The sequence below is a fragment of the Triturus cristatus genome, chromosome 12, assembly GCF_964204655.1.
Source record: "Triturus cristatus chromosome 12, aTriCri1.1, whole genome shotgun sequence".
NCBI lineage: Eukaryota > Metazoa > Chordata > Amphibia > Caudata > Salamandridae > Triturus > Triturus cristatus.
The window spans coordinates 779,494,835-779,520,448 of NC_140595.1; the positions used below are offsets into that span (position 1 = coordinate 779,494,835).

At 51.6% G+C, this 25,614-nt stretch overlaps 1 protein-coding gene across 4 annotated transcripts in view; it reads right to left on the reverse strand.

The window, feature by feature from the left end:
* The window catches only part of RANGRF (RAN guanine nucleotide release factor), a 39,660-nt gene extending 15,684 nt beyond the window's left edge, over positions 1 to 23,976 (reverse strand). Inside the window, exons 1-2 of one of the 4 annotated variants that reach the window (XM_085638070.1) lie at positions 23,704 to 23,976; positions 18,198 to 18,432 (exon numbers count right to left, since the gene is read on the reverse strand). In XM_085638070.1, the coding sequence (XP_085494196.1) occupies positions 18,198 to 18,280 (83 nt within the window). In that variant the 5' untranslated portion in view covers positions 18,281 to 18,432; positions 23,704 to 23,976. Of the gene's footprint in view, positions 1 to 18,197; positions 18,433 to 23,204 lie in introns of all 4 variants that reach the window. The other 3 variants (XM_085638069.1, XM_085638072.1, XM_085638071.1) reach the window with 3 other exon arrangements.
* Between the last annotated feature and the right edge of the window lie 1,638 nt (positions 23,977 to 25,614).

Below are 25,614 nucleotides of genomic sequence, written 5' to 3' on the forward strand. Positions count from 1 at the left end.
GGGTCGAGAAAGTCTGAGCAATAAATACATTTATGCCTTTACATTTTGTGTTTATCTTATCACATTTCACTGTGCTTCAAGGACAGAGGTCAAATGTCAGGCTATGTCTTCTGACAAATAGTAGCATATTATTTTAACACGGGGATTGGTGTTTACTTTCCTTTCTCTGATTGCAAAGTGAGAGGAGTTTTTAAATTGAATTATGTGACAATCTTGCTGGAAAACAGGGACTGTGAAAGGAAAGGCTGTAGGATGTTGTTTCGTAACACATAAGAAAATGTAAATACCTCTAAATTAACTGTGTGCATTCAGCAGTTACGAAAGCAAATCTGATGCACATTTTTTTAAAATTCTGAAGAGTGCTGGAAACAGACATTTTAATAGAATCAAAGCAAATCAAGACACTTTACTTGGTGATCCACAAATGAGCAATATTCACAGAAAATCGATTTCTACACATTATCATTTGTGTGCTACAGCTCTGAATGCTTCCACCAAGGAGTGTATGTTGGACTTGGCCCTTCTGGCAGGTTCACCCCTGAACTTTTTGCTTTTTATTGGTGACTTGGTGTGGTGATTTTTGGTTTCTGCGCACTTTCCCTGTGTCCCAGGGTAAAGTGCGTGCGCGCTCTGAGTGCATGTGGTGAGATAGGCCTGCCCTCCCATAGGAATGCATGGGGAATGTATGTGTCCCTAGTAGTTCCTGATGCGTGGGGTGTGCAGGCCCGAGTTTGGTATGTGCGGACTCGTGGGAGTGAATGCTGCGCGATGATGTGTGCGGCGTGCATGTACCTAGTGTGGAAGTGCCACTTCTAGAAGTGGGCACTTCTGTGTGCAGTGTGTCTGTCGCGTGATTGGCTGGTCATGTCATGTGACGGGCTAGGGATTCCCCAGACTCAGGATGAGTCACCCAGTGGTGAATGGGGAGATCAGCAGCTAGATGGGTGGGAGGAGTACACCTGGGTCCTGAATAGGACAGGGTTTTCCACACACAATGCTGGCCCCGCCCCCTGCGGTGCGACTGACGACCCTAGCCCTGCCAATGAATAGAGTGAGGGGCTGAGCACATCAAGGGTGCTCCCCAACCAGCTGCGACTGGTTTTCCCCCTCACCCTGAACCCAGAACAAAGGGGTTTGCTGTATAAAAATGGGGCTGTGTCCCCACAGAAACTGTTCTCTGCCAGGATCTTACCTGAGGGGGGCTGCTGCTGCTGCCGCTGGACCAGAGGACCGCCACTTGGACTACCTCCCTGCCTGGAGGCCCAGTGAGCTGGCTCTGGGTCCAGCCTTGCCCCCACCCCTGCCTTGCTGTGTGCAGGGGAGACCTTTGCTGGACTTTGTTGTTATCCTTCTTAAAGCGCTGGGAGCGCTTTATTTGCATCCCTAAGCGCCTGGAAGCGCTTTTCTTTCCCCCACAGCGTTTGGATTTGCCCAAGCGCTGGGAGCGCTTTATTTGTGTGCCTCAAGCGCCTGGAAGCGCTTTTATTTGCCTTTTAGCGCTCAGAGCGCTTTATTTCTGAAAGCCGGTGCCCACCCGGCGTTTGCCCCGTCTGTACAGATTCTGAAGTCCCCTGGCAGGTGCCCACCCTGCCAGGGACATTGCCGTGGTCGTTGGCGCGTGCCCACCCCACTTGTTTGTCTTAATTTCACGGCGGGTGCCCACCCCGCCGTATATTTCATATCGCGAGGGAGCCTACCCCTCTTATTGCCGAGAGAAGTCACCGCCGCGGCCGGGCTCGAAGGAAGTCAGGCAGGCCGGGGGCGGGACTCCGGGACAACAGGAAGTAGGAGGGCGGGAGCCTACCCCGCCTCCCTTCGTGGACTCGCGACGGTTTGTTTGGCCCCCGGAGCAGGTAGGAGCCGACTCTGCGCCCCGGTGCCCTCGCCCGAGAAGCGAAGGGTCCCTGAGGTCCTGGCTGCCCGAGCGGGGCTCTCAGGAGGAAGAGGAGAGCCCCGCCGCCTTCGGAGACGCTAGCGCCGCCTCCGCCAGGATCCCGGTGAGTGAGGGCAGTGGTGCTTGAGCCTGTGAGGCTCCGACGGGACAGTGTTGATGGGCCCAGAGCGCGAGTGCGCTCCCACATAAAGGGGGCATTGGTTTGGCAGGAAAGAGCGGCCCCGGAAGGCAGCGGGCCGCTCCAACGTTGCCCCACGCTGGTCAAAGAGCCTGCGAGGCTCCAACGCGCCCCCCAGCTATTCCTGAGCCTGCAAGGCTCAGGGGGGCAGCTGCATAATTAGAGAGTCCCCCGCGAGGGACTCCCCCGAAGGCAGTGTTCCCGAGCCCGAGAGGCTCCAACAAGGGCACGCATTGTATATTTCAGAGCCCTAACAGGCTCCAACGTTTGGGGGCATTGTTTTTGCAGAGCCCAGAGAGGCTCCAAGTGCGGCATATGTGTTAAAGGGCACCGTGGTGCCCACACTCCTTTTCCCAGCTGCCCAGCACTTAGTGGGCAGCTGCAACATTTAGGTTGTACATTGTGCGCCTGGCTTGCGCAGCCTGCGCAGTCCAGCCCTGACTTTGTGGACGAAGGGCGTTTGAGCCCCTGAAAGGCCAGGTCGGCCTGGGGACAGTTTTGCTGTGTCGTGCCCTCACCTAGGGTACCTGTTGATGTTTACATATGTATTTTTGCGCCTGCGCAATGCCTTTATGCTATGTTGATTGCTAGCTGTACCTATGCGTAGGGGAAGGTCTTTCCTAGTGTAGGTTGTGCTTTTATGCGTCATGTGCCTTGTGTTTGCACCTCTGAATGTGTTTATGCGTCATGTGCTTTGCTTTACACCTCTGAATGTATTTTATGCATCATGTGTTTATGTGCTTAGACCCCTACAGGTAGAGTGATACTTAGGTGGTTGTTTTTCTCCTAGTACAGGTGGTACTGGTGAGGTCCTGATTCCCTGCGCAGTATTTTCCTAAGGTGGTTAGGGTTGCGTAGGTGGTGCTTTCTGGTTATCAGGAGTTACTGATTGTGTGTTATATATGTTATTGTGTGCTATGTTCTAAAATATTATTCCTACGTTCTAAGTGCTATTTCTACAAAGTGCTAATTCCTGACAGTGGTCCATGTGGCCCTGTCCCCTGTATATATAATCCCTTGTAAATTCTGCCCGTGCCTGTTGGCACATTGTAAAGTGTGTGTTTTCATCTAATGTGTTGTGTATAATACAAAGGTTATTTTTATATAATACCTTGTGTGGAGTTTCCTTTGTGGTGGGCCTTGGGTGTTGTTGCTGGGTGCGCGCGCAAACGCTTTACACATCGCCTCAGAGATAAGCCTGACTGCTCGTGCCAAGCTACCAAGGGGGTGAGCAGGGGTTATCTTTGGCGTGTAACTCCCCAGCCCTGACTAGAGTGGTGGTTTCTGCCTGGCTTTGGCGCAAGCCTCAGCCAACCAGAAATCCCATTTCTAACATTGGTGGCAGCGGTGGGATTTGGACTTGCGTTTGCGCTGTACCGCAGCGGCAACTGGCCGCACTACAAAACTCTGCATTTAGATAAATCACATGGTATAGGGATTATTGTTCTAAGTTTGTTTTTAATTGTCATTTCTTTGGAAATGTGTTTTTGTGCACTGTGAGTTAGGTGTCCCTAGCTCGGGAGGGTAGATCATCCCCCTTAGTGCATTGTGTTTTCTGGATTCACCAGAGGGTGGGATCCAGTGGTGGCAGCGTAATAGTGTCCAGTACATTTGTCCCCCGCCCTGCGCCCAGAGTTGGTACCTGTGTCACGTGGTGGTCAGGTTGAGGAATCAGGGGTGGTAGAAACTGCCTTACCAGTCCGAGGGGAGGGTTGTGTGTGGATGAATGGTGTGTGGCACTAGGCAAGTGAGTGTGAGTTCTCTGGGATAGAGAGCTTGCCGAATCCTTTGTGAATTGTGTACTCCTGTGTTAAACTCAGACCTCTAGGTTCCCTGTGTGATCTTTTCTCTAGAACGTCTGCCAGAATGGAGCCTGCTTTTGATCTCAGTGATCTAGTTTATTACAGTATGCAGGAGTTGGAAAGGTTCTGTAGAGAAAGAAACATAGGGGTGAGAGAGTCAGACACTGTGTACGAACTGAGGAACCACATGATTGGATGGCAAGCAGGTGAATGGGAACGTGAGCGCAGTGAGGAAGAAAGGGCCCGGGCCTCACACCTGGAGGGTGGTGGGTCTGTGGGGAGCCCTGAAGATTCAGAAGAAAATGACAGTACCTGGACGCCAGTAGAGAGTGAGGACCCCGTAGGTAGGGAGTCCCTTGCTGGGTCCAGCGTAGGAGATAGCGCCTCACCCCTTTCCCTGTCCCCTGAGCATAGTGGTAGTTTTCTGGATTCCCCAGTGAGGGTGGAGTCCAGTGGTGGCAGCGTTATAGAGTGCAGTACAGAGTGTCAGGCCAGGCTCCGCAGGGGTCAGTCGTGTAGAAAGAGCGTCCACCTCCTGATATTACCAAGTCCCTGAAGTGTCAACAAAACAGGGCATTCGAATTATCAGGCGAGGGAAAGGAAAGGGAAGGGACAGCGGGGAAAGGGAAACCTGAAACGACAAAGGCAACAGTGTTAAATATGGGAACTGCTGGCTACTCTACACCCCTCTCACTAGTGCTGCAATGCCTCTACCTGCAAATGAATAGCTGAGGTCCTGGGGTAGAAACATGCCCTCCCAGCAAACATACATCCTTCTCCGAGCAGCGGTAGGAAAGGATTGATAGTCACGGAAATCTTTAGGCTCTTTCCCCCATAAGGTTAACTCCACCCTATTCAGAGCCAATGGAAAAAACAATTCGCCGGCAATCCTGGCATAGTTCCAGAGATATGTGGGTACCTAGAAGGCAGGAGACTTCTATAGTTCGGCACCCCTCGCACCGGGCTAGGATGCAGAAGAACAGAGTAAAGCAAAATGAACGGGCGATCAGAATACGCGGTTGGGACCGCCTCGGTATTCTGCCGCCTACACAGTCACGGTTCGATACCTGTTTGGTGAAGATGGAGGGCCCCCATTCGTATCGTGCAGCGCTCGGAATATCCTTCTTCCGACCTGCTGTTGACGCGGAGCGAAGGGTGGCAGGGCTGCCCCTCGGGATCAAGAGGTCCGGCACTTCCCGGGATGCTGCCACCGAACGCACTCGCAGACTCACCGTCTGCTCCTGAATGCGGGACGAGCGGTTGAATCCTCCGCCTCGACCCCCTGTATTCTGGACGTTCGCCTAGGAGCCGTCAAAGTATCGTTCGACTCCTGGACGCTTAGGAATCAGTTTCTTCGTTCTCGCCACTGCGAGAGATCCGGGTGACGTCAATTACGCGCGCTGTCTCGGGCGCCATTGGCGCTTAAATCCTGTCATCGGAACTCCGGCCTTCTGGGAGTTGTAGTCCGCTGACGGCTAGGAAGGCGCCTCGGTGCCACGGAGGTGATCCTGACAGTAGGTCCCTCCCCCTAGCGCCTCCTAGGCCCGGGTTTGTGGGGGAAGCGGCGATGAAATGACCGGACAGCGGCCGGTGCATGCACATTGGTAGAGGGCTCCCAGGAGTCTTCCTCAGCTGAATAGCCCTTCCAGGAAACCAGATACCATAGCACTCCTCTCCTGATCTTAGAGTCCAAAAGCCTACGGACCTCATACTCCAGGCCATCATCGGTCACCACCGGAGGCGGGGTTCTTCTGCGTGCCCCGATGGCTGGTTTCAACAGGTTGCAATGAAATACAGGGTGGATGCGAAGAGTACCGGGTAGTTTCAATTTATAAGTCACCGGATTCACTTGTCGCAGCACGGTGTAGGGTCCGATAAACTTCGGATGGAAGATGCTGCGAAGTTTAAACCGTATGTTTTTCGTGGAGAGCCACACCTTGTCTCCCACCTGATACCTCGGCCCCTCTCTACGGTGACGATCCTCCCACCGTTTATACGTCTGTTTGGCCTGGCTGAGATGTTTTTGTATCTTGCGTTGTAGCCTGTGAAGTCTTTTAACGTGATTTTCAACCACGGGTTGGGAGTCGATGTCCTTAGGAATAGTAAGGGGTAGGATTCGGGCGTCATATCCATACGTTGCATAAAAAGGGGACTGTCCGATAGACGTGTGCCAAGCGTTGTTATAGGCCAGTTCGGCCATCCATAACAAGTCTGTCCAAGAGTTCTGGGCGTCTTCAGCGTAGCATCGGAGATAGGTCTTTAAGGTTTGATTTAACCTTTCAGATTGACCATCGGTCTGAGGGTGAAAACTCGTCGACAAGGCGGGTTCTATGTGCAACGCCTTGCACCATACTTTCCAGAATCGGGCCACAAACTGGGGACCCCTATCTGATACAATGACTTCTGGCAATCCATGGACTCGTACTACGTTCGTTAATAGTAACTGGGCGGTTTGACTAGCTGTTGGTAGATTGCTACAGGGGATGAAGTGTCCCATCTTCGTGAGTCCATCGATAACTACTAGGACTGCGGAGTTGCCTTTTTCCATCGGAAACCCTGTGATAAAGTCCAGGCTTATGTTTTGCCAGGGGTACTGCGGTGTGGGCAACGGGATGAGTTTGCCTTTCTTTTTTCCTGTTTCATGTTTAGCTCGGGCGCATTCCTCACATCTAGACACCCACGCGGTGACATCCGAGCGTAACGAGGGCCACCAGAAGTGCCGCTGTACGAGGTGGATCGATTTCCGTGATCCCGGATGTCCAGCCAGCGGGGCTTCGTGGCACCAAGTAAAGGCCTTCCTTCTCAACGCCACTGTGGGAAGGAACAACTTTCCCCCATAGAAAGGTAGTCCTTGTTTCAAGGAGCGCTCCACCTCCATACTGGCCCATCTTTCCCAGACTGCCCGGGGAGAGTGGTTCTTTACCTCTTTCAAAAAAGCCTCTGCTCTGAGGACACACACCACTTTCTTAGGACTGATGATGGCCTCGTCTTTGGAGTCTTGGCCAGGGAAGTCACTTACTCCCAGACGAGACAAGGAATCCGCCTTGCGGTTCTCTGTTCCGGGTCTATACGTGACAACAAAATCATATTCGGCAAAAAATAACATCCACCTCATTTGTCTTTGGGTTAAATGTCTGGCTTCCTTCATGTATTGCAGATTTCGGTGGTCGGTGTAAACGGTGATGGAGTGTCGGGCCCCCCACAGGTAGTGTCTCCACTCCTCAAAGGCTTTCTTTATTGCCAAAAGTTCTTTTTCGGCCACGGTGTAGTTCTTTTCCGCGGAGTTTAACTTTCTTGAGAGGTAAGCCACCGGGTGCAGTTGGCCAGTCCCCGCGTTTCTTTGGGATAAGATGGCCCCAATAGCCTCATCAGAGGCATCGGCTTCTACGATAAAGGGGTGCTCCGGCCGGGGATGTGCCAGTACCGGAGAGGCCGTAAAGGCGGTTTTCAGAATTTCAAAGGCCTCCTCCGCCTCTGGGGTCCACAGAAAGACATGTCCCTTTCGGAGCAGTCGAGTGAGTGGTACTGCGATTTGTGAGAAATGGAGGATGAATCGCCTGTAGTAATTTGCGAAGCCCAGAAAACACTGCACTTCTTTCACGTTGGTAGGGGTTGGCCACTGTTGAACGGCCAATACCTTGCGGTCGGCCATTTGCAACCCCTCAGGACAAAGCATGACCCCCAGGAACTCCACGCTTCTCACCCCAAATTCACATTTGCTTAATTTGCAAAATAGCTTGTGAGTACGCAACCTGGCCAGTACCTGGAGAACGTGACTGTCGTGTTCCTCTCTGGAGCCGGAATAGATGAGAATATCATCTATATAGACGACCACAAAGATGTCCACAAAGTCACGCAACACGTCGTTGAGAAAATACTGGAATGCCGCTGGGGCGTTGCAGAGGCCGAACGGCATTACAGTATACTCAAAGAGGCCATACCGCGTTTTAAAGGCGGTCTTCCACTCATCTCCACTCCTGACCCGCACCAAGTGGTAAGCCCCCCTCAAATCCAACCGTGTGTATATTTGGGCTTCTCGCACTTGGTCGAGCAGTACAGAGATAAGGGGCAAAGGATACCTATTTCTGACGGTGTTTTTATTCAGTACCCTATAATCCACACAAGCCCTCAGATCTCCATTGGCTTTAGCTATGAAAAAGAGGGGGGAGGCAGCGGGTGATCTCGATGGCCTAATGAACCCTATGGCCACATAGTGATCTAGATATTCCCTTAAGTGCTTCGTCTCGGGCTCGGACAGCGCATAAACCCTACAGGCTGGTATGGTGGCTCCCTCCACTAGATCTATGCGGCAATCATATTCCCTATGAGGGGGTAGTTGCTCCGCTTGTTTCTCGCTGAACACATCCTTAAAGTGTGCGTATTGTCGGGGTAAGGCTACTTCCTTTTCGGCGGCCGTGGCCACAACATACGAGGGCCTCAGGGCCACTTCCTGTGAAGGGGGGCGAGGTTCTAGATGTCCTTGACATTCTTCCGAAGGGAAGCTGACAGTCCGAGCCCGCCAATCTATGACGGGATTGTGGTAACTTAACCAGGGCATACCCAATATCACATCGTATTGGGGTGCTTCAATAATGTTAAGAGACATCCTTTCTCTGTGCTGTCCCCTTGCTAGCTGATATGTCAACTCTATGTACTCTGCCTGTTACACCACCCGCCCTGACTTCAAAGGTTTCCCGTCCACAGTTAACACCTCTTCGGCTACGGGTTTACGGACTCGTTGCAGTCCTAATCGTTTCACCAGGCCGTGGTCTATAAAATTACCCGTCGCACCCGAATCCAACATGACTTGGACGGGGTTTAGCTGTAAATTGCGACCAAGGTGCATGGGTAGCATCAGCTGGGTTTCAGTGTCCTTCGGAGGTGACGTGGCTAACGAAGGGAGCTGTAAACCCTTTTTCTCCTCACTACCTTCTTGAGTTAGGCCCTGGGGTTCAGGAGTATGCGCGACAGACACCGCCACCCGCTTCGACCGGGGCCAGGCGTCTGTTGCCTTGGGTTTAGCCGGGCATTCTCGTACATAGTGCCCCTTCTTGCCACAATACATGCATAACCCCTGGATTCGTCGGGTTTCTCGTTCGTCTTTGGATAATGGGGGGCGAACGGCCCCTAACTCCATGGGTTCTGCTGCGGTGTCCGGACCGGGAAGGGGTCTACGGGGAGGTCTATCGGCTCTTGGGCTCCCCCTCTCCCACTTCTTCTTCTCCCCCCCGCGCTCCAACATTCTCCCATCTAAACGTAAGGTCAAACTAATCATGTCGGCACAAGAGGTAGGCTGGGGGTCTATTTGCGCCACCACATCCTTCAGTTCGTCTCGTAAACCCTGATAATAGAGGGACATCCTCTTTTCCTCTGGCCAGGAGGTTTCGGCCACGAGACGATTGAAAGAGGTCAAATAGGTGACCAAATCCCCTCTCCCTTGTTTGAGTTCCAGAAGCTCTCTATCAGCGCTAAATGTCGTGGCTCTTCGGTCAAACACCTTCTCGAATTCTGTTCGAAAAGCCATCCAATCGGATAGCACTGCATCGTTGTTTCGAACCAGCGGGACCGCCCAACTGGCCGCGTCCCCTATCAAGTACGAAATGGCGAACGCCACACGGGAGTGGTTGGTGGGAAAGGAGGCAGGCCTGCACGAAAAGTGCAACATCACTTGCGTTAAGAAGATCTGCACTTTGGAGGGATCCCCGGCATATCTTTCAGGGCTAGCCAACGGTATCGGTGGGGGCACGGTGACCTGTATTTGGGATGGCCCTGGGCTGGCATCAAAAGGGTTTCGTGCTAGTCTCTCTACCTTTTCTCTTAAGGTGGCGGTCTCCGCCCTAGATGAGGCCAGTTCTTGTTGCACCAAATGGAGTGCCTGAAGAACGTCTTCCATGGACGCCATTCTTCCCACCCCGTCTGACCCAGGCGGAGCCAAATACTTGGGCGCGTAATTCTGTCAGGCCAGGCTCCGCAGGGGTCAGTCGTGTAGAAAGAGCGTCCACCTCCTGATATTACCAAGTCCCTGAAGTGTCAACAAAACAGGGCATTCGAATTATCAGGCGAGGGAAAGGAAAGGGAAGGGACAGCGGGGAAAGGGAAACCTGAAACGACAAAGGCAACAGTGTTAAATATGGGAACTGCTGGCTACTCTACACCCCTCTCACTAGTGCTGCAATGCCTCTACCTGCAAATGAATAGCTGAGGTCCTGGGGTAGAAACATGCCCTCCCAGCAAACATACATCCTTCTCCGAGCAGCGGTAGGAAAGGATTGATAGTCACGGAAATCTTTAGGCTCTTTCCCCCATAAGGTTAACTCCACCCTATTCAGAGCCAATGGAAAAAACAATTCGCCGGCAATCCTGGCATAGTTCCAGAGATATGTGGGTACCTAGAAGGCAGGAGACTTCTATAGTTCGGCACCCCTCGCACCGGGCTAGGATGCAGAAGAACAGAGTAAAGCAAAATGAACGGGCGATCAGAATACGCGGTTGGGACCGCCTCGGTATTCTGCCGCCTACACAGTCACGGTTCGATACCTGTTTGGTGAAGATGGAGGGCCCCCATTCGTATCGTGCAGCGCTCGGAATATCCTTCTTCCGACCTGCTGTTGACGCGGAGCGAAGGGTGGCAGGGCTGCCCCTCGGGATCAAGAGGTCCGGCACTTCCCGGGATGCTGCCACCGAACGCACTCGCAGACTCACCGTCTGCTCCTGAATGCGGGACGAGCGGTTGAATCCTCCGCCTCGACCCCCTGTATTCTGGACGTTCGCCTAGGAGCCGTCAAAGTATCGTTCGACTCCTGGACGCTTAGGAATCAGTTTCTTCGTTCTCGCCACTGCGAGAGATCCGGGTGACGTCAATTACGCGCGCCGTCTCGGGCGCCATTGGCGCTTAAATCCTGTCATCGGAACTCCGGCCTTCTGGGAGTTGTAGTCCGCTGACGGCTAGGAAGGCGCCTCGGTGCCACGGAGGTGATCCTGACACAGAGAGTCCCATTCCCAGTTCCCCGAGTATGGTACCTGTTTCCCAGGAGGAGGAATATAGGTTGACGTTCAGGGCCAGTAGGAAGCTGTCCCACCATTCTTGGGAGGAGTTTTTGGGGGAATGTGATGATGCACTTTATGATTGGGTAAGGGTAAACACGAAACAGGATTTTAAAGGACTGTATAGTCTGATTATCAAAGAGCAGATGCTCAGTAGTTGTTCTCCAGGGTTGCGCCAACACCTGTTGAGGTATAACTCTTTTTGTCCATTTGAACTTGCAGAGGAAGCAGACCGCTGGGAAAGGGCCAGAGGTTCTCTAGTGTCATTAGTGAGTGATTCCAACAATAGTGGGTCAGAGATCCTCCAGCCCAGCGTGGTGGAGGAGGCTCAGTGTAGCCCAGCTAGGTCCCAGGATAGCGAGGAGGATGTAGGGGCTCACTGCCTGGCTCAGTGGAGCAGGAGTGAGGGGGTGACTGAGGGTCCCCAGACGCCCGAAACCCTGCCTCAGGACTTGGATGGTTTCATGAGGGAACACCAAGTTGGGGACCTAGGCTGTCCTGTTAGTCCACTTGAGGAAGATCTCTTAGTGAGTGGAGGACCTGGAGCACCTGTAACCAGGGCTCCTGTGGTTCTGGAGTCTGGCGGTACCGCTCCGGTAGGGAGGGTACAGGAGTCCAGCGTGAGTGATTGGGGGATGAGTTCCCCAGTGGAAGAGCCGGTGGGTCAGGGACTTCCCAGTTGGGCTAGGTTCCCGTGTAGTGACCAGGGTGACACCACTTCTGTTCTGGGGGATCTCCGCGCACTGTCAGGTGGACAGGGGACGGGAGATCAGCGCCAGACAGACAGTCGCTCGACATATGTGTCATTTGATAGCCTCAGGGGGATGGAGTGGAGATCCCCAGAAGTCCTGGAGTGCCAGGCAATTATTCCACCAAAGGTTCTAGGCCGGAGGTTGGAAGGCCAGGTTCGGGATCAGCCTGACCTGAAGGGTGGGACGTCTGTAATCAGCGTCCCGACCAGTTCTTCTTCCAGAGGTACCGCCCCAGTTGGTAGGGAGCAGGGTTCTGGAAGGGGGTGCAGAGGGTGGGAGAGCCCACCTCTGCCCCCGGTACAACCTGAGGGGTTAAACCCTGGGTTGGAATGGCGTTCTAGGTGTACCCCTCGCCAGAGGAGGAGGAACCCTAGGAGAAGAGGTAGGGGGAGGAGAGCCTTCCCTGAGACTCCTGGTCCGCCTGAGGGTGTAGACCCTAGGCTGGAGAACCAGTGGCAGTCTAGTCCTGTCTTTCAGAGAGGAAGAGTGGAGAATGGCCGCTATGCGCCAGGGGTTACTACCCCCCACTCTGTGATTAGGCAAAGACCGGTGGCACCTGGGTGGCCTAGGGCCTGGTCTTGGCCGCAGACAGCTTGGGAGTACCAGTGGGGTAGCCCAGTTGGTCCAGACAGTGGTGTTAGAAAGAATTCCATGGGTTCACCGTGGCGTAGAACCGGAGGGTGTCCCTGCAGTTGCGGGCCCGCGTCCGTGTTCTATCGCCCCAAGCAGGGAAGTCCATCACGGTGGTGATTGGGCTGCCCTGCGTTTTGGCTGGAAGGGGGTTGTGTTGGACTTGGCCCTTCTGGCAGGTTCACCCCTGAACTTTTTGCTTTTTATTGGTGACTTGGTGTGGTGATTTTTGGTTTCTGCGCACTTTCCCTGTGTCCCAGGGTAAAGTGCGTGCGCGCTCTGAGTGCATGTGGTGAGATAGGCCTGCCCTCCAATAGGAATGCATGGGGAATGTATGTGTCCCTAGTAGTTCCTGATGCGTGGGGTGTGCAGGCCCGAGTTTGGTATGTGCGGACTCGTGGGAGTGAATGCTGCGCGATGATGTGTGCGGCGTGCATGTACCTAGTGTGGAAGTGCCACTTCTAGAAGTGGGCACTTCTGTGTGCAGTGTGTCTGTCGCGTGATTGGCTGGTCATGTCATGTGACGGGCTAGGGATTCCCCAGAGTCAGGATGAGTCACCCAGTGGTGAATGGGGAGATCAGCAGCTAGATGGGTGGGAGGAGTACACCTGGGTCCTGAATAGGACAGGGTTTTCCACACACAATGCTGGCCCCGCCCCCTGCGGTGCGACTGACGACCCTAGCCCTGCCAATGAATAGAGTGAGGGGCTGAGCACATCAAGGGTGCTCCCCAACCAGCTGCGACTGGTTTTCCCCCTCACCCTGAACCCAGAACAAAGAGGTTTGCTGTATAAAAATGGGGCTGTGTCCCCACAGAAACTGTTCTCTGCCAGGATCTTACCTGAGGGGGACTGCTGCTGCTGCCGCTGGACCAGACGACCGCCACTTGGACTACCTCCCTGCCTGGAGGCCCAGAGAGCTGGCTCTGGGTCCAGCCTTGCCCCCACCCCTGCCTTGCTGTGTGCAGGGGAGACCTTTGCTGGACTTTGTTGTTATCCTTCTTAAAGCGCTGGGAGCGCTTTATTTGCATCCCTAAGCGCCTGGAAGCGCTTTTCTTTCCCCCACAGCGTTTGGATTTGCCTAAGCGCTGGGAGTGCTTTATTTGTGTGCCTCAAGCGCCTGGAAGCGCTTTTATTTGCCTTTTAGCGCTCAGAGCGCTTTATTTCTGAAAGCCGGTGCCCACCCGGCGTTTGCCCCGTCTGTACAGATTCTGAAGTCCCCTGGCAGGTGCCCACCCTGCCAGGGACATTGCCGTGGTCGTTGGCGGGTGCCCACCCCGCTTGTTTGTCTTAATTTCACGGCGGGTGCCCACCCCGCCGTATATTTCATATCGCGAGGGAGCCTACCCCTCTTATTGCCGAGAGAAGTCACCGCCGCGGCCGGGCTCGAAGGAAGTCAGGCAGGCCGGGGGCGGGACTCCGGGACAACAGGAAGTAGGAGGGCGGGAGCCTACCCCGCCTCCCTTCGTGGACTCGCGACGGTTTGTTTGGCCCCCGGAGCAGGTAGGAGCCGACTCTGCGCCCCGGTGCCCTCGCCCGAGAAGCGAAGGGTCCCTGAGGTCCTGGCTGCCCGAGCGGGGCTCTCAGGAGGAAGAGGAGAGCCCCGCCGCCTTCGGAGACGCTAGCGCCGCCTCCGCCAGGATCCCGGTGAGTGAGGGCAGTGGTGCTTGAGCCTGTGAGGCTCCGACGGGACAGTGTTGATGGGCCCAGAGCGCGAGTGCGCTCCCACAGAAAGGGGGCATTGGTTTGGCAGGAAAGAGCGGCCCCGGAAGGCAGCGGGCCGCTCCAACGTTGCCCCACGCTGGTCAAAGAGCCTGCGAGGCTCCAACGCGCCCCCCAGCTATTCCTGAGCCTGCAAGGCTCAGGGGGGCAGCTGCATAATTAGAGAGTCCCCCGCGAGGGACTCCCCCGAAGGCAGTGTTCCCGAGCCCGAGAGGCTCCAACAAGGGCACGCATTGTATATTTCAGAGCCCTAACAGGCTCCAACGTTTGGGGGCATTGTTTTTGCAGAGCCCAGAGAGGCTCCAAGTGCAGCATATGTGTTAAAGGGCACCGTGGTGCCCACACTCCTTTTCCCAGCTGCCCAGCACTTAGTGGGCAGCTGCAACGTTTAGGTTGTACATTGTGCGCCTGGCTTGCCCAGCCTGCGCAGTCCAGCCCTGACTTTGTGGACAAAGGGCGTTTGAGCCCCTGAAAGGCCAGGTCGGCATGGGGACAGTTTTGCTGTGTCGTGCCCTCACCTAGGGTACCTGTTGATGTTTACATATGTATTTTTGCGCCTGCGCAATGCCTTTATGCTATGTTGATTGCTAGCTGTACCTATGCGTAGGGGAAGGTCTTTCCTAGTGTAGGTTGTGCTTTTATGCGTCATGTGCCTTGTGTTTGCACCTCTGAATGTGTTTATGCGTCATGTGCTTTGCTTTACACCTCTGAATGTATTTTATGCATCATGTGTTTATGTGCTTAGACCCCTACAGGTAGAGTGATACTTAGGTGGTTGTTTTTCTCCTAGTACAGGTGGTACTGGTGAGGTCCTGATTCCCTGCGCAGTATTTTCCTAAGGTGGTTAGGGTTGCGTAGGTGGTGCTTTCTGGTTATCAGGAGTTACTGATTGTGTGTTATATATGTTATTGTGTGCTATGTTCTAAAATATTATTCCTACGTTCTAAGTGCTATTTCTACAAAGTGCTAATTCCTGACAGTGGTCCATGTGGCCCTGTCCCCTGTATATATAATCCCTTGTAAATTCTGCCCGTGCCTGTTGGCACATTGTAAAGTGTGTGTTTTCATCTAATGTGTTGTGTATAATACAAAGGTTATTTTTATATAATACCTTGTGTGGAGTTTCCTTTGTGGTGGGCCTTGGGTGTTGTTGCTGGGTGCGCGCGCAAATGCTTTACACATCGCCTCAGAGATAAGCCTGACTGCTCGTGCCAAGCTACCAAGGGGGTGAGCAGGGGTTATCTTTGGCGTGTAACTCCCCAGCCCTGACTAGAGTGGTGGTTTCTGCCTGGCTTTGGCGCAAGCCTCAGCCAACCAGAAATCCCATTTCTAACAGTGTAGAACCCAGCTATGCCTATAAACATGTCCAGCATGTGGTGCAGCTACCAGCGGCACATCTAAATGCTACCACCAAGGAGTGTTGCAGAAAGCTATGCCTCTAAACGCTTCCAGCGTGCGGTGCAGCTACCAGCAGCGAGCTATGCCTCTAAACGCTTTCAGCATGCAGTGCAGCTACCAGTAGCGAGCTATGCCTCTAAGCACTTCCAGCATGCAGTGTAGCTACCAGCAGCAAGCTATGCTTCTAAACTCTTCCAGCATGCGGTGCAGCAACCAGCAGCGAGCTATGCCTCTAAATGCTTCCAGCATGCAGTGCAGCAACCAGCAGCGAGCTATGCCTCTAAATGTTTCCAGCATGCGGTCCAGCTACCAACAGCGAGCTATGCCTCTAAATGCTTCCAGCATGCAGTGCAGCAACCAGCAGCGAGCTATGCCTCAAAACGCTTTCAGCATGCAGTGCAGCTACCAGTAGCGAGCTATGCCTCTAAATGCTTCCAGCATGCAGTGCAGCTACCAGTAGCGAGCTATGCCTCTAAGCACTTCCAGCATGCAGTGTAGCTACCAGCAGCAAGCTATGCTTCTAAACTCTTCCAGCATGCGGTGCAGCAACCAGCAGCGAGCTATGCCTCTAAATGCTTCCAGCATGCAGTGCAGCAACCAGCAGCGAGCTATGCCTCTAAATGTTTCCAGCATGCGGTCCAGCTACCAACAGCGAGCTATGCCTCTAAATGCTTTCAGCATGCAGTGCAGGTACCAGTAGCGAGCTATGCCTCAAAACGCTTTCAGCATGCAGTGCAGCTACCAGTAGCGAGCTATGCCTCTAAATGCTTCCAGCATGCAGCGTAGCTACCAGCAGCGAGCTATGCTTCTAAACTCTTCCAGCATGCGGTGCAGCAACCAGCAGCGAGCTATGCCTCTAAATGCTTCCAGCATGCGGTCCAGCTACCAGCAGTGAGCTATGTCTCTAAATGCTTTCAGCATGCGGTGCAGCAACCACCAGCGAGCTATGTCTCTCAAAGCTTCCAGCATGCGGTGCAGCAACCACCAGCGAGCTATGCCTCTAAATGCTTTCAGCATGCGGTCCAGATACCAGCAGCAGGCTATGCCTCTAAACGCTTCCAGCATGCGGTCCAGCTACCAGCAGTGAGCTATGTCTCTAAATGCATTCAGCATGCGGTGCAGTAACCACCAGCGAGCTATGCCTCGCAATGCTTTCAGCCTGCGGTGCAGCAACCACCAGCGAGCTATGCCTCTAAACGCTTCCAGCATGCGGTGCAGCAACCACCAGCGAGCTATGCCTCTAAACGCTTCCAGCATGCGGTGCAGCAACCACCAGCGAGCTATGCCTCTAAATGCTTTCAGCATGCGGTGCAGCACCCACCAGCGAGCTATGCCTCTAAACGCTTCCAGCATGCGGTGCAGCAACCACCAGCGAGCTATGCCTCTAAATGCTTTCAGCACGCGGTGCAGCAACCACCAGCGAACTATGCCTCTAAATGCTTTCAGCATGTGGTGCAGCAAACACCAGCGAGCTATGCCTCTAAACGGTTCCAGCATGCGGTGCAGCAACCACCAGCGACTATGCCTCTAAACGCTTTCAGCATGCGGTCCAGCTACCAGCAGCAGGCTATGCCTCTAAACGCTTCCAGCATGCGGTCCAGCTACCAGCAGTGAGCTATGTCTCTAAATGCTTTCAGCATGCGGTGCAGTAACCACCAGCGAGCTATGCCTCTAAACGATTTCAGCATGCGGTGCAGCTGCCAGTATCGAGCTATGCCTCTAAATGCTTCCAGCATGCAGTGCAGCAACCAGCAGCGAGCTATGCCTCTAAACGCTTCCAGCATGCGGTCCAGCTACCAGCAGCGAGCTATGCCTCTAAATGCTTCCAGCATGCAGTGCAGCAACCAGCAGCGAGCTATGCCTCTAAACGCTTTCAGCATGCGGTACAGCAACCACCAGCGAGCTATGCCTCTAAACGCTTCCAGCATGCGGTCCAGCTACCAGCAGCGAGCTATGCCTCTAAATGCTTCCAGCATGCAGTGCAGCAACCAGCAGCGAGTTATGCCTCTAAACGCTTCCAGCATGCAGTGCAGCTACCAGTAGCGAGCTATGCCTCAAAACGCTTTCAGCATGCGGTGCAGCAACCAGCAGCGAGCTATGCCTCTAAATGCTTCCAGCATGCAGTGCAGCAACCAGCAGCGAGCTATGCCTCTAAACGCTTCCAGCATGCGGTCCAGCTACCAGCAGCGAGCTATGCCTCTAAATGCTTCCAGCATGCAGTGCAGCAACCAGCAGCGAGCTATGCCTCTAAACACTTTCAGCATGCAGTGCAGCTACCAGTAGCGAGCTATGCCTCAAAACGCTTTCAGCATGCGGTGCAGCAACCAGCAGCGAGTTATGCCTCTAAATGCTTCCAGCATGCAGTGCAGCAACCAGCAGCGAGCTATGCCTCTAAACGCTTCCAGCATGCGGTCCAGCTACCAGCAGCTAGCTATGCCTCTAAATGCTTCCAGCGTGCAGTGCAGCAACCAGCAGCAAGCTATGCCTATAAACGCTTTTAGTATGCGGTGCAGCTACTAGTACCAAGCTATGCCTCTAAATGCTTTCAGCATGCGGTACAGCTACCAAAAGCACCTCTACATGCTTCCAGCAAGGAGTGCCTCTTCCAGCTAAGCCTCTAAATGGAGTGTATCTACCAGCAGCACTTATTAATGCCTCAAGAAAGACAAAGTACCAGTCACGGTGCTGACTAAGGAAAGTGCTAAGTCAATCGGTTTTATGCATTGAAAACGGCAGCACAAAATAAAAGACATTAATGAATAAACCAGAAGTCTGTACCTCACATCCTGGAAATCTGGAGGGAGTACTGCAGAGAAGGCACCGCCAAAGAGCATGTGCTCCTGCGCCTCGCCGTTCTCCATCTTGCTGCTGCGAACGGGTATGGAACTGAACCTTCTGTGGGTAGAAGAGGTACAGACCCTTCTGTCTGACGAAAGCTCCTGAAGAAGGTCCTCAGTGGTTTTAGAGACACCTTCTACATCCTTTCGGGTGGCTTGCTTTAGTGTACGCCCATCTGCAATGACATAAAACACTTCACAATTACAAAGTGTACATGGCAACCTTCAGGATTTAGGACAGAGTCTACTGATTTCTGAGATTTAAAATGTTTTGATTTTTATCATTTTTTAAATTATTTTCTATGCTAAAATAATATGGAGGTCAATACCTCACTGGAAACCGTCAATTATCTTGGCATTCCACTTCAGGCTTATTAATATCATTTAAATAGTCCTGGGGTTTTGATGACAATATTGTGAGCATTGAAAAGGCATATTTAGGAGAAGAAAGTTGGGTAATTGCATTGCCCTATCGATCTGTAATTAACAAGTCATATTTTATGATCAAGAAGGTGCAAGTCAAGAGAAAAGCATTTTGGCCATGAAATCAAGGGAAAGAGGCGCGCTTGCCTTTATGGGGCGTGCATGCTGGGGAGCACCGCTGATGAAAATTGTTCTAGTATGCGAAAAAGAGAAGGAGGTGAAAAATAATAATGTAGCCTGTGCCTGTGAAGGGCGACGATTACAGGCTCCTGGCCCGCAGAAAAGCAGGCCACATACCATGGGAAGATGGGTCAGACACAACAAACAGGCGCATGGCACTCAAGACAATTCACCCTGTGACACAGGCGCATGCCAAGCTTGCAAGTAGACTGCAAGGACGGGGACTCACAACCATGAAGACAGAATGCATGCAATCTAGTTTGTCCCACACCGTCTGTGCCATGAGTGCAGCCACATCCAAGACACAGGTTCAGCGTCTGGTGCGTGTTTAAGGCCAGGAGCTCACATGAACCCGTGCAGCCGCCTCCAGTGAGCATCACATGAACGCGTGCAGCCGCCTCCAGTGAGCATCACATGAACGCGTGCAGCCGCCTCCAGTAAGCATCACATGAACGCGTGCAGCCGCCTCCTGTGAGCATCACATGAACGCGTGCAGCCGCCTCCAGTGAGCATCACATGAACACGTGCAGCCGCCTCCAGTGAGCAGGCTAGGGTTGTGACTTAGCTGTATTTCGCTTGGACTATAGGAAAGTTTCAGCTCTTATTCTCCTGTTCTTTGTGTGTGCAAGAATTGTTACAGTCCCTAAAACAGCCTTCGAGGCCTTAGGGAAATGCCATTGGGCGCCCCACCGCTGCAGACTTTGAGCTTTGCTATAGGTTGCAGCTGGCACCCCCACCTGCCCAACCCACACGGGCAACTGGAAGACGTCCAAGGTGAGAGCATTGTGAATGGAATGGTGGCACTCTTTAGTGTTAATGAATTTCAAGCATGCACTATCACTCTGGAGTATGTTCCCCAACTAACGATACCAAGAGTCCAAGGTCTTTGCTAGAAAATACATTTGACAGAGGGGTATTTTTCAAGCAGTAAAACAGTTTTTTTCTACAATTAATGTGTTTAGTTTGCACTGAATTGTTTTAACGATATTGCTATTTAACGGTATCTCTCTTCTTCACGTGTTTAGTCCCAAATATCTGTAACGCCCTTCACTCACAGGGCGTTTACTCCCTCACTAATGCTCTCGACTCAGCAACACACTCAGAAACCATATGACCCTACTGGCTCTCGTGGTACTACACACTACTTGATATTTTAATCTGACGTTTAAGAATATACTTTACCAAACCAGTGGTTTATTTCTAAACTTGATAAAGGCACTGATTGTAATATATTTTTCATGCAGCTGATATGTCCAGAGGTATTTTCTCTCAGGCTCATCCACATTTTCTTGCAGCACATTTTCCAAGTTGTTGCAGGCCAAGCCATGACTATGCTTTTGTTTTGCAGCTTTGTAAAACTGCTGGCACACTTTACGATGGCTAGATGTTCATTGCCCATTCATGCCAAAGCCCTGGGTTAGGTAGGAGAATTAATCCCTCTTCATTTGATTCCTGTTGATTTATGGTTATGTCGGATCCGCTTGGAATGTCACAGGGCTCTTAAAATGCACTTACAAGAACCTCTTCATCTCGGAACTTATATATGCCAAAATTTGCGAACTCCCAAAAGGGAGAATTGGATAAAATAATGGGGCCGGGGGGGAAGGGGGTGCTTTGGTTTCACCATTTACTGCACTGGAGTAGAGGTAGTTGTATGGAGGAGAAGGCTAAAATAGTTTAAAGTTTTTCTTGAAAAATCGTAATTACTCGCCAACACAGGCAGTTACACGTGTGCGGAGCAACCTTATAGACAAAGTCTGTGGAGAGAAATGTTACTTTGGGCACTCCATAAAACTCTTCGCTGCGCATGTTTCTCAGCCTCCATGAGTCTGAGAGGACATCAGCAAGATGATCAAGACAGACCACAGACTGCTGGATGCGGAAACAGTTCCTCTTCACCCTGCGCAACTACAGCTCATTAGACTAAGGTAACAGATAACAGCTCCTCTTCACCCTGCACAACTACAGCTCATTAGACTAGGTAAGCAGATAACAGCTCCTCTTCACCCAGCACAACTACAGCTCATTATACTAAGGTAACAGATAACAGCTCCTCTTCACCCTGCACAACTACAGCTGATTATACTAAGGTAACAGATAACAGCTCCTTTTTACAGTAGACAATTACAGCTCATTAGACTAGGTAAGCAGATAACAGCTCCTCTTCACCCTGCACAACTACAGCTCATTAGACTTAGGTAACCAGATAACAGCTCCTCTTCACCCAGCACAACCACAACTCATTAGACTTAGGTAACCAGGTAACCAGATAACAGCTCCTCTTCACCCTACACAACTACAGCTCATTAGACTAGGTAAGCAGATAACAGCTCCTCTTCACTCTGCACAACTACAGCTCATTAGACTAGGGTATCAGATAACAGCTCCTCTTCACCCTGCACAACTACAGCTCATTAGACCAGGTAACAGATAACAGCTCCTCTTCACCCTGCACGACTACAGCTCATTAGACTAGGTAACAGATAACAGCTCCTCTTCACTCTGCACAACTACAGCTCATTAGACTAGGGTATCAGAAAACAGCTCCTCTTCACCCTGCACAACTACAGCTCATTAGACCAGGTAACAGCTCCTCTTCACCCTGCACAACTACAGCTCATTAGACCAGGTAACAGATAACAGCTCCTCTTCACCCTGCACGACTACAGCTCATTAGACTAGGTAACAGATAACAGCTCCTCTTCACCATGCACAACTACAGCTCATTAGACTAGGTAACAGATAACAGCTCCTCTTCACCATGCACAACTACAGCTCATTAGACTAAGGTCACAGATAACAGCTCCTCTTCATCCTGCACAACTACAGCTCATTAGGCTAAGGTATCCAGATAAGCGGTGCTCCTGTTCCACTTTTTCCTTTTCCAACCTATTGCATTCTGGTGTTGTAGTCCTGGTCCACTTTAGTTGATCCTATGCACCAATACACCGTAAACGATTTGTGCAAAACCCTGAAACTGAGCTGTGTGTCCTTGGTGACATGGAGCCACTTGCTAAGCTTAAACAGCAGGTCTGTCCCCGTGCTCCTGTACATGCCTTGCCCTCTTCGAGGTGCACGAGGGCACACTATACCTTAAGGCCGGTGGTAGCATGCATATCCGCCAAATTACCAATGGCTTCTGTAGCCTCATCAGCATGACTTTTTTTTTTTAAGCTAACGATGGTTTGCATGCTGGGAGTTTCACCCCCATCGCCCATACTTATAATGGGGGGGATAAAATTAGAGCTCACAACTTCTTAGTTTCCAGTTTCAACACACGTAAGGAGCTCACCTAGTCCAGTGCTTTGCATTGAGGCACTTGATGCCCTGACTCTATAACGGAATAAAAAATGACTACAAGTCCTTGAAAGTCATCCTGATGCAAGTGTTGTTTTTCTACTTCAAATGGCAAAAAAAACAGACTTTAATGGTATCCCTGATGTTTATACCCTGCTTGGCATGAAAACACCGGCGGGCCCGTAAAATAATGTTCCAGTATGGTGATTTCTAGATCACTTACTACTACCCCTGGCAAGGCACTGATTTGCTTTTGCGAATGGGTAGCACACTACTCTGTGGAAGCCCACCGTTAGTGGTTCAGGCAGGTGTGGAGTCGGGTGTCGTGGCTTTAGAGTTAGTGATTGACACGTTCATTAATGCAATTTTTCCGATCTGAGCAGGTTCCATTAGGGTAGCCAATCATCCTGCTTTCTACAGGTTTGTACCGCTGCCCACATAGAGTTGCTGCAGGATACCAAATGTCCCATTGTTGGCCACTCAAAAGAGAAGCATGAGTGGAGGATTGGAGCTACCAGGCAGGACACTTCAGCAGGCCGTGCAATTCCCACTCTTTCAGTCCTATATAAAAGAGAAGCCTGTGAGTGACTGGGAGGGAATGACAACGACACTGGGAGGAGTCTTGTACAATGTAGCTACAGTAGGACTTTTAGCTACAGAGATGTAAATAAAGCCACCTTCTATTAAGCAGCCCTGAATACGTCAGCGAAAACCACTTCTGAGTCATGTATTTGAAATATGCCTTCGGTATTTCTCCCGTTAAGCCTTTGCTCAAATATTGTCAGATTAGAGAACAGAGGCAAAAGGAGAGTAAGATTTGTTCAAAATGAAACTGTTTTTTAACAGTAGATGAAGCAAAACCCAACACACTACTACCTGCTCCAAAGATTATATATTTACCACTGTATTATATATTTTAGTGAATATGACACAAAATGGGGCACTGTCCCTTTTCTCACATATAATATACAGTGCAATGCGATTAACAATAAACTTATAGGTAGCTTTTGAAATGTTTCTAAATACTCGCAATCTTGCAATAACGTACCAGAGACACAAGAGCAAGAAGTTATTGTCCAGAACAACACAATTTGGCCAGATAGGGTAGATGGGATTAAAAAGGCTGCCCCTGATTTCAGAGTTTCCAACAAGTCCCCCAGGGCCACAACTGGGACGACACTACTTCTGATGGCAAGACATGGTACTGCCCTCGTGACGGGAATGGCCAATGTGGCATCTGCACACCCAGTTTTAGAAAACACTCTCCATTTCCAGCATATTTCAGAACAGTGGTGCAGCAGATAGCACGGGCGGCAAGGCGCATGGATCACGAAAACATTAAACTAATTTGGTACCTAGTGCAATTATTTTTCAAAGAGCAATGCCTGATCGGAATTTTTCCCCATTGAAAAAGCACGGATCCAAAGAGGGCGAGTGGGTCTGGATCCGGAGTCCAGATACTAGCGCCTGGAGAGCTAGTCTGCAGTGAACCCGGGAATAACTCGTGGACGGGAACAGTGTACCAGAGGTGCCTACGTCATACGCACCGAAGTAGAGCACGGGTGGCGCGCGGCTGCGTATTGCGTCACAGGAGCTGCTGGGGGGAGGAGTCGGGTGAGTAGAAGAGCTCGCTCGCTAGCTCCCACCTTCGGGAAACTTCCGCCTCGTATACCCAGGCGCACGGATTTCAACAAGTCACGGCGCCTTCGGGTACAGTCTGTGCGCTCGCGTTACACAAGCCTGGCATTTCTTGACAAGCTGGCACAGCGTGGGGTTAGCAGCCATCTCCGTCAGGGACTCATGCATGTCCTTCAGCCAATGAACTGGACATGTTGTCCACCAGCCAATACCTGTAGACCATACCACAACAAGCGGTTTGAAAGACTCCATCCCAACCAATCACAACACTATTGCACTCTTCTACCAATGGACTTTCTGACCGCCGTTTCTATTTTCTGATTGGTACTGAGCGTCTAAATATTAGGACCTATTGTAAGTAGGGGAGAAACAAACATTGGTAAGTGCAATATGTTTTGTAAAGTTTTGGGCTCTAGGCCCACATACTTTGCAAAGGATGGACGCAGACAGAGTATATAGTACTTGAAAGTGGCACCGAGCAAGTGCACTCAGGCTCTTTTTATTGGCAGGGTCACCTGATCAATTATGCCTGTGGTTGGATGTGAGGTGAGTGTATGGACCAACCCTCATGGGAGAGGCTGGTAAAGCACTAGAATGTGTCCAGCAGGACACAAAATTGTTCTCCTAAGTGATTAATTCTAAGTTGTTTTTTGTTGTAAGTTATAGCTTGGTAAGCAGGTGTGCAATATAAGTGATATATTTGCTGTCAGAAGTGCCGGAAAACCGTCAACTGCACTTGATGTGTTTAAACAGTGACAGTGCTCTTTTGACGGGTAAAGAGGAAACTAGTGAAACAGTACTACCAAGTACCATGCATCAGGTGTTAGACTAACGCATTTCAGTGTGGTGCTCCGCATCACAGCACTGAAATGCATTGTCACGCACATTTAAATGATACGCTTGCTGTCACTGAAGCGCTGCAAACCTGTGTGTGGCAGCTGACAGCACACCTTCTGTGACTGAGCGCGCTGCTTCTGCAGGCTTGGGGGGCTCCATGGTACTTGGCAGGACTGCCAGCTGAGAGCAAAGTCTGCCCTGGTAAGCTCACAGTTAATGCTACAATATATTGTTCAATTTGATTCCTGCGGCGTGGCACTGCCTGCGCAGCTCTAAGTCATGTGTTAAACATCCTGCTGTCACGGCAAGCCTGGTAGTATACCCAATAGCTACTAGTACTACAGAGACTGTCGGGTTGTTTGATACATTGGCCCTGGTGCAGAGGGGGGACGTCATGTCTTACCTCCAGTCCTGCTAAGCTAGTAGCACCTCGGGGTGGCCAGGAGTGTGAAGGCCAGCAGCTCAATGGTGTGCAGGTGGTGCTGCCAGCTACAATCATTATTACGCTCCCGGCTCTGCTCATAGCCGTCCGGTGCTGTCTTGAGCAGTGCTAACACAAGCCGGGCCGCCTGCAGACAATTCAGTATTGCCTAGCCCGGTCGGGAGAGTGCAGTGCAGGGTGTCGTCGGAGTCATGACCTGTGAATGACCGCCACACTCACTGACTGTCTGGTTCTGTTGCAGCGGCTGCCAGGAGAGGACTCAAACAGGCTGCCTGAACTAACCCGGCACCAGTGGCAAACTGAAAATGATTGCCATGGGGAGGTGGCTCGAGACAGCCTGAGCCTGTTGCCTACCTAGTGCAGAGTCAGTCGCGGAGGCCAGTTACGCTGCGCTGCGGCTTCCTGGCTGAAGATCTGATAACAAAGAGCACTTAGTAGGTAAAGTAGTTACCACTTGCCACCCCCACCCGAGTGTCTGTTAGTGTACTAGGTTAATGCCTTTCCATTTCTGGTGCTGTGCAGTAATTTTAAGATCTTCTTA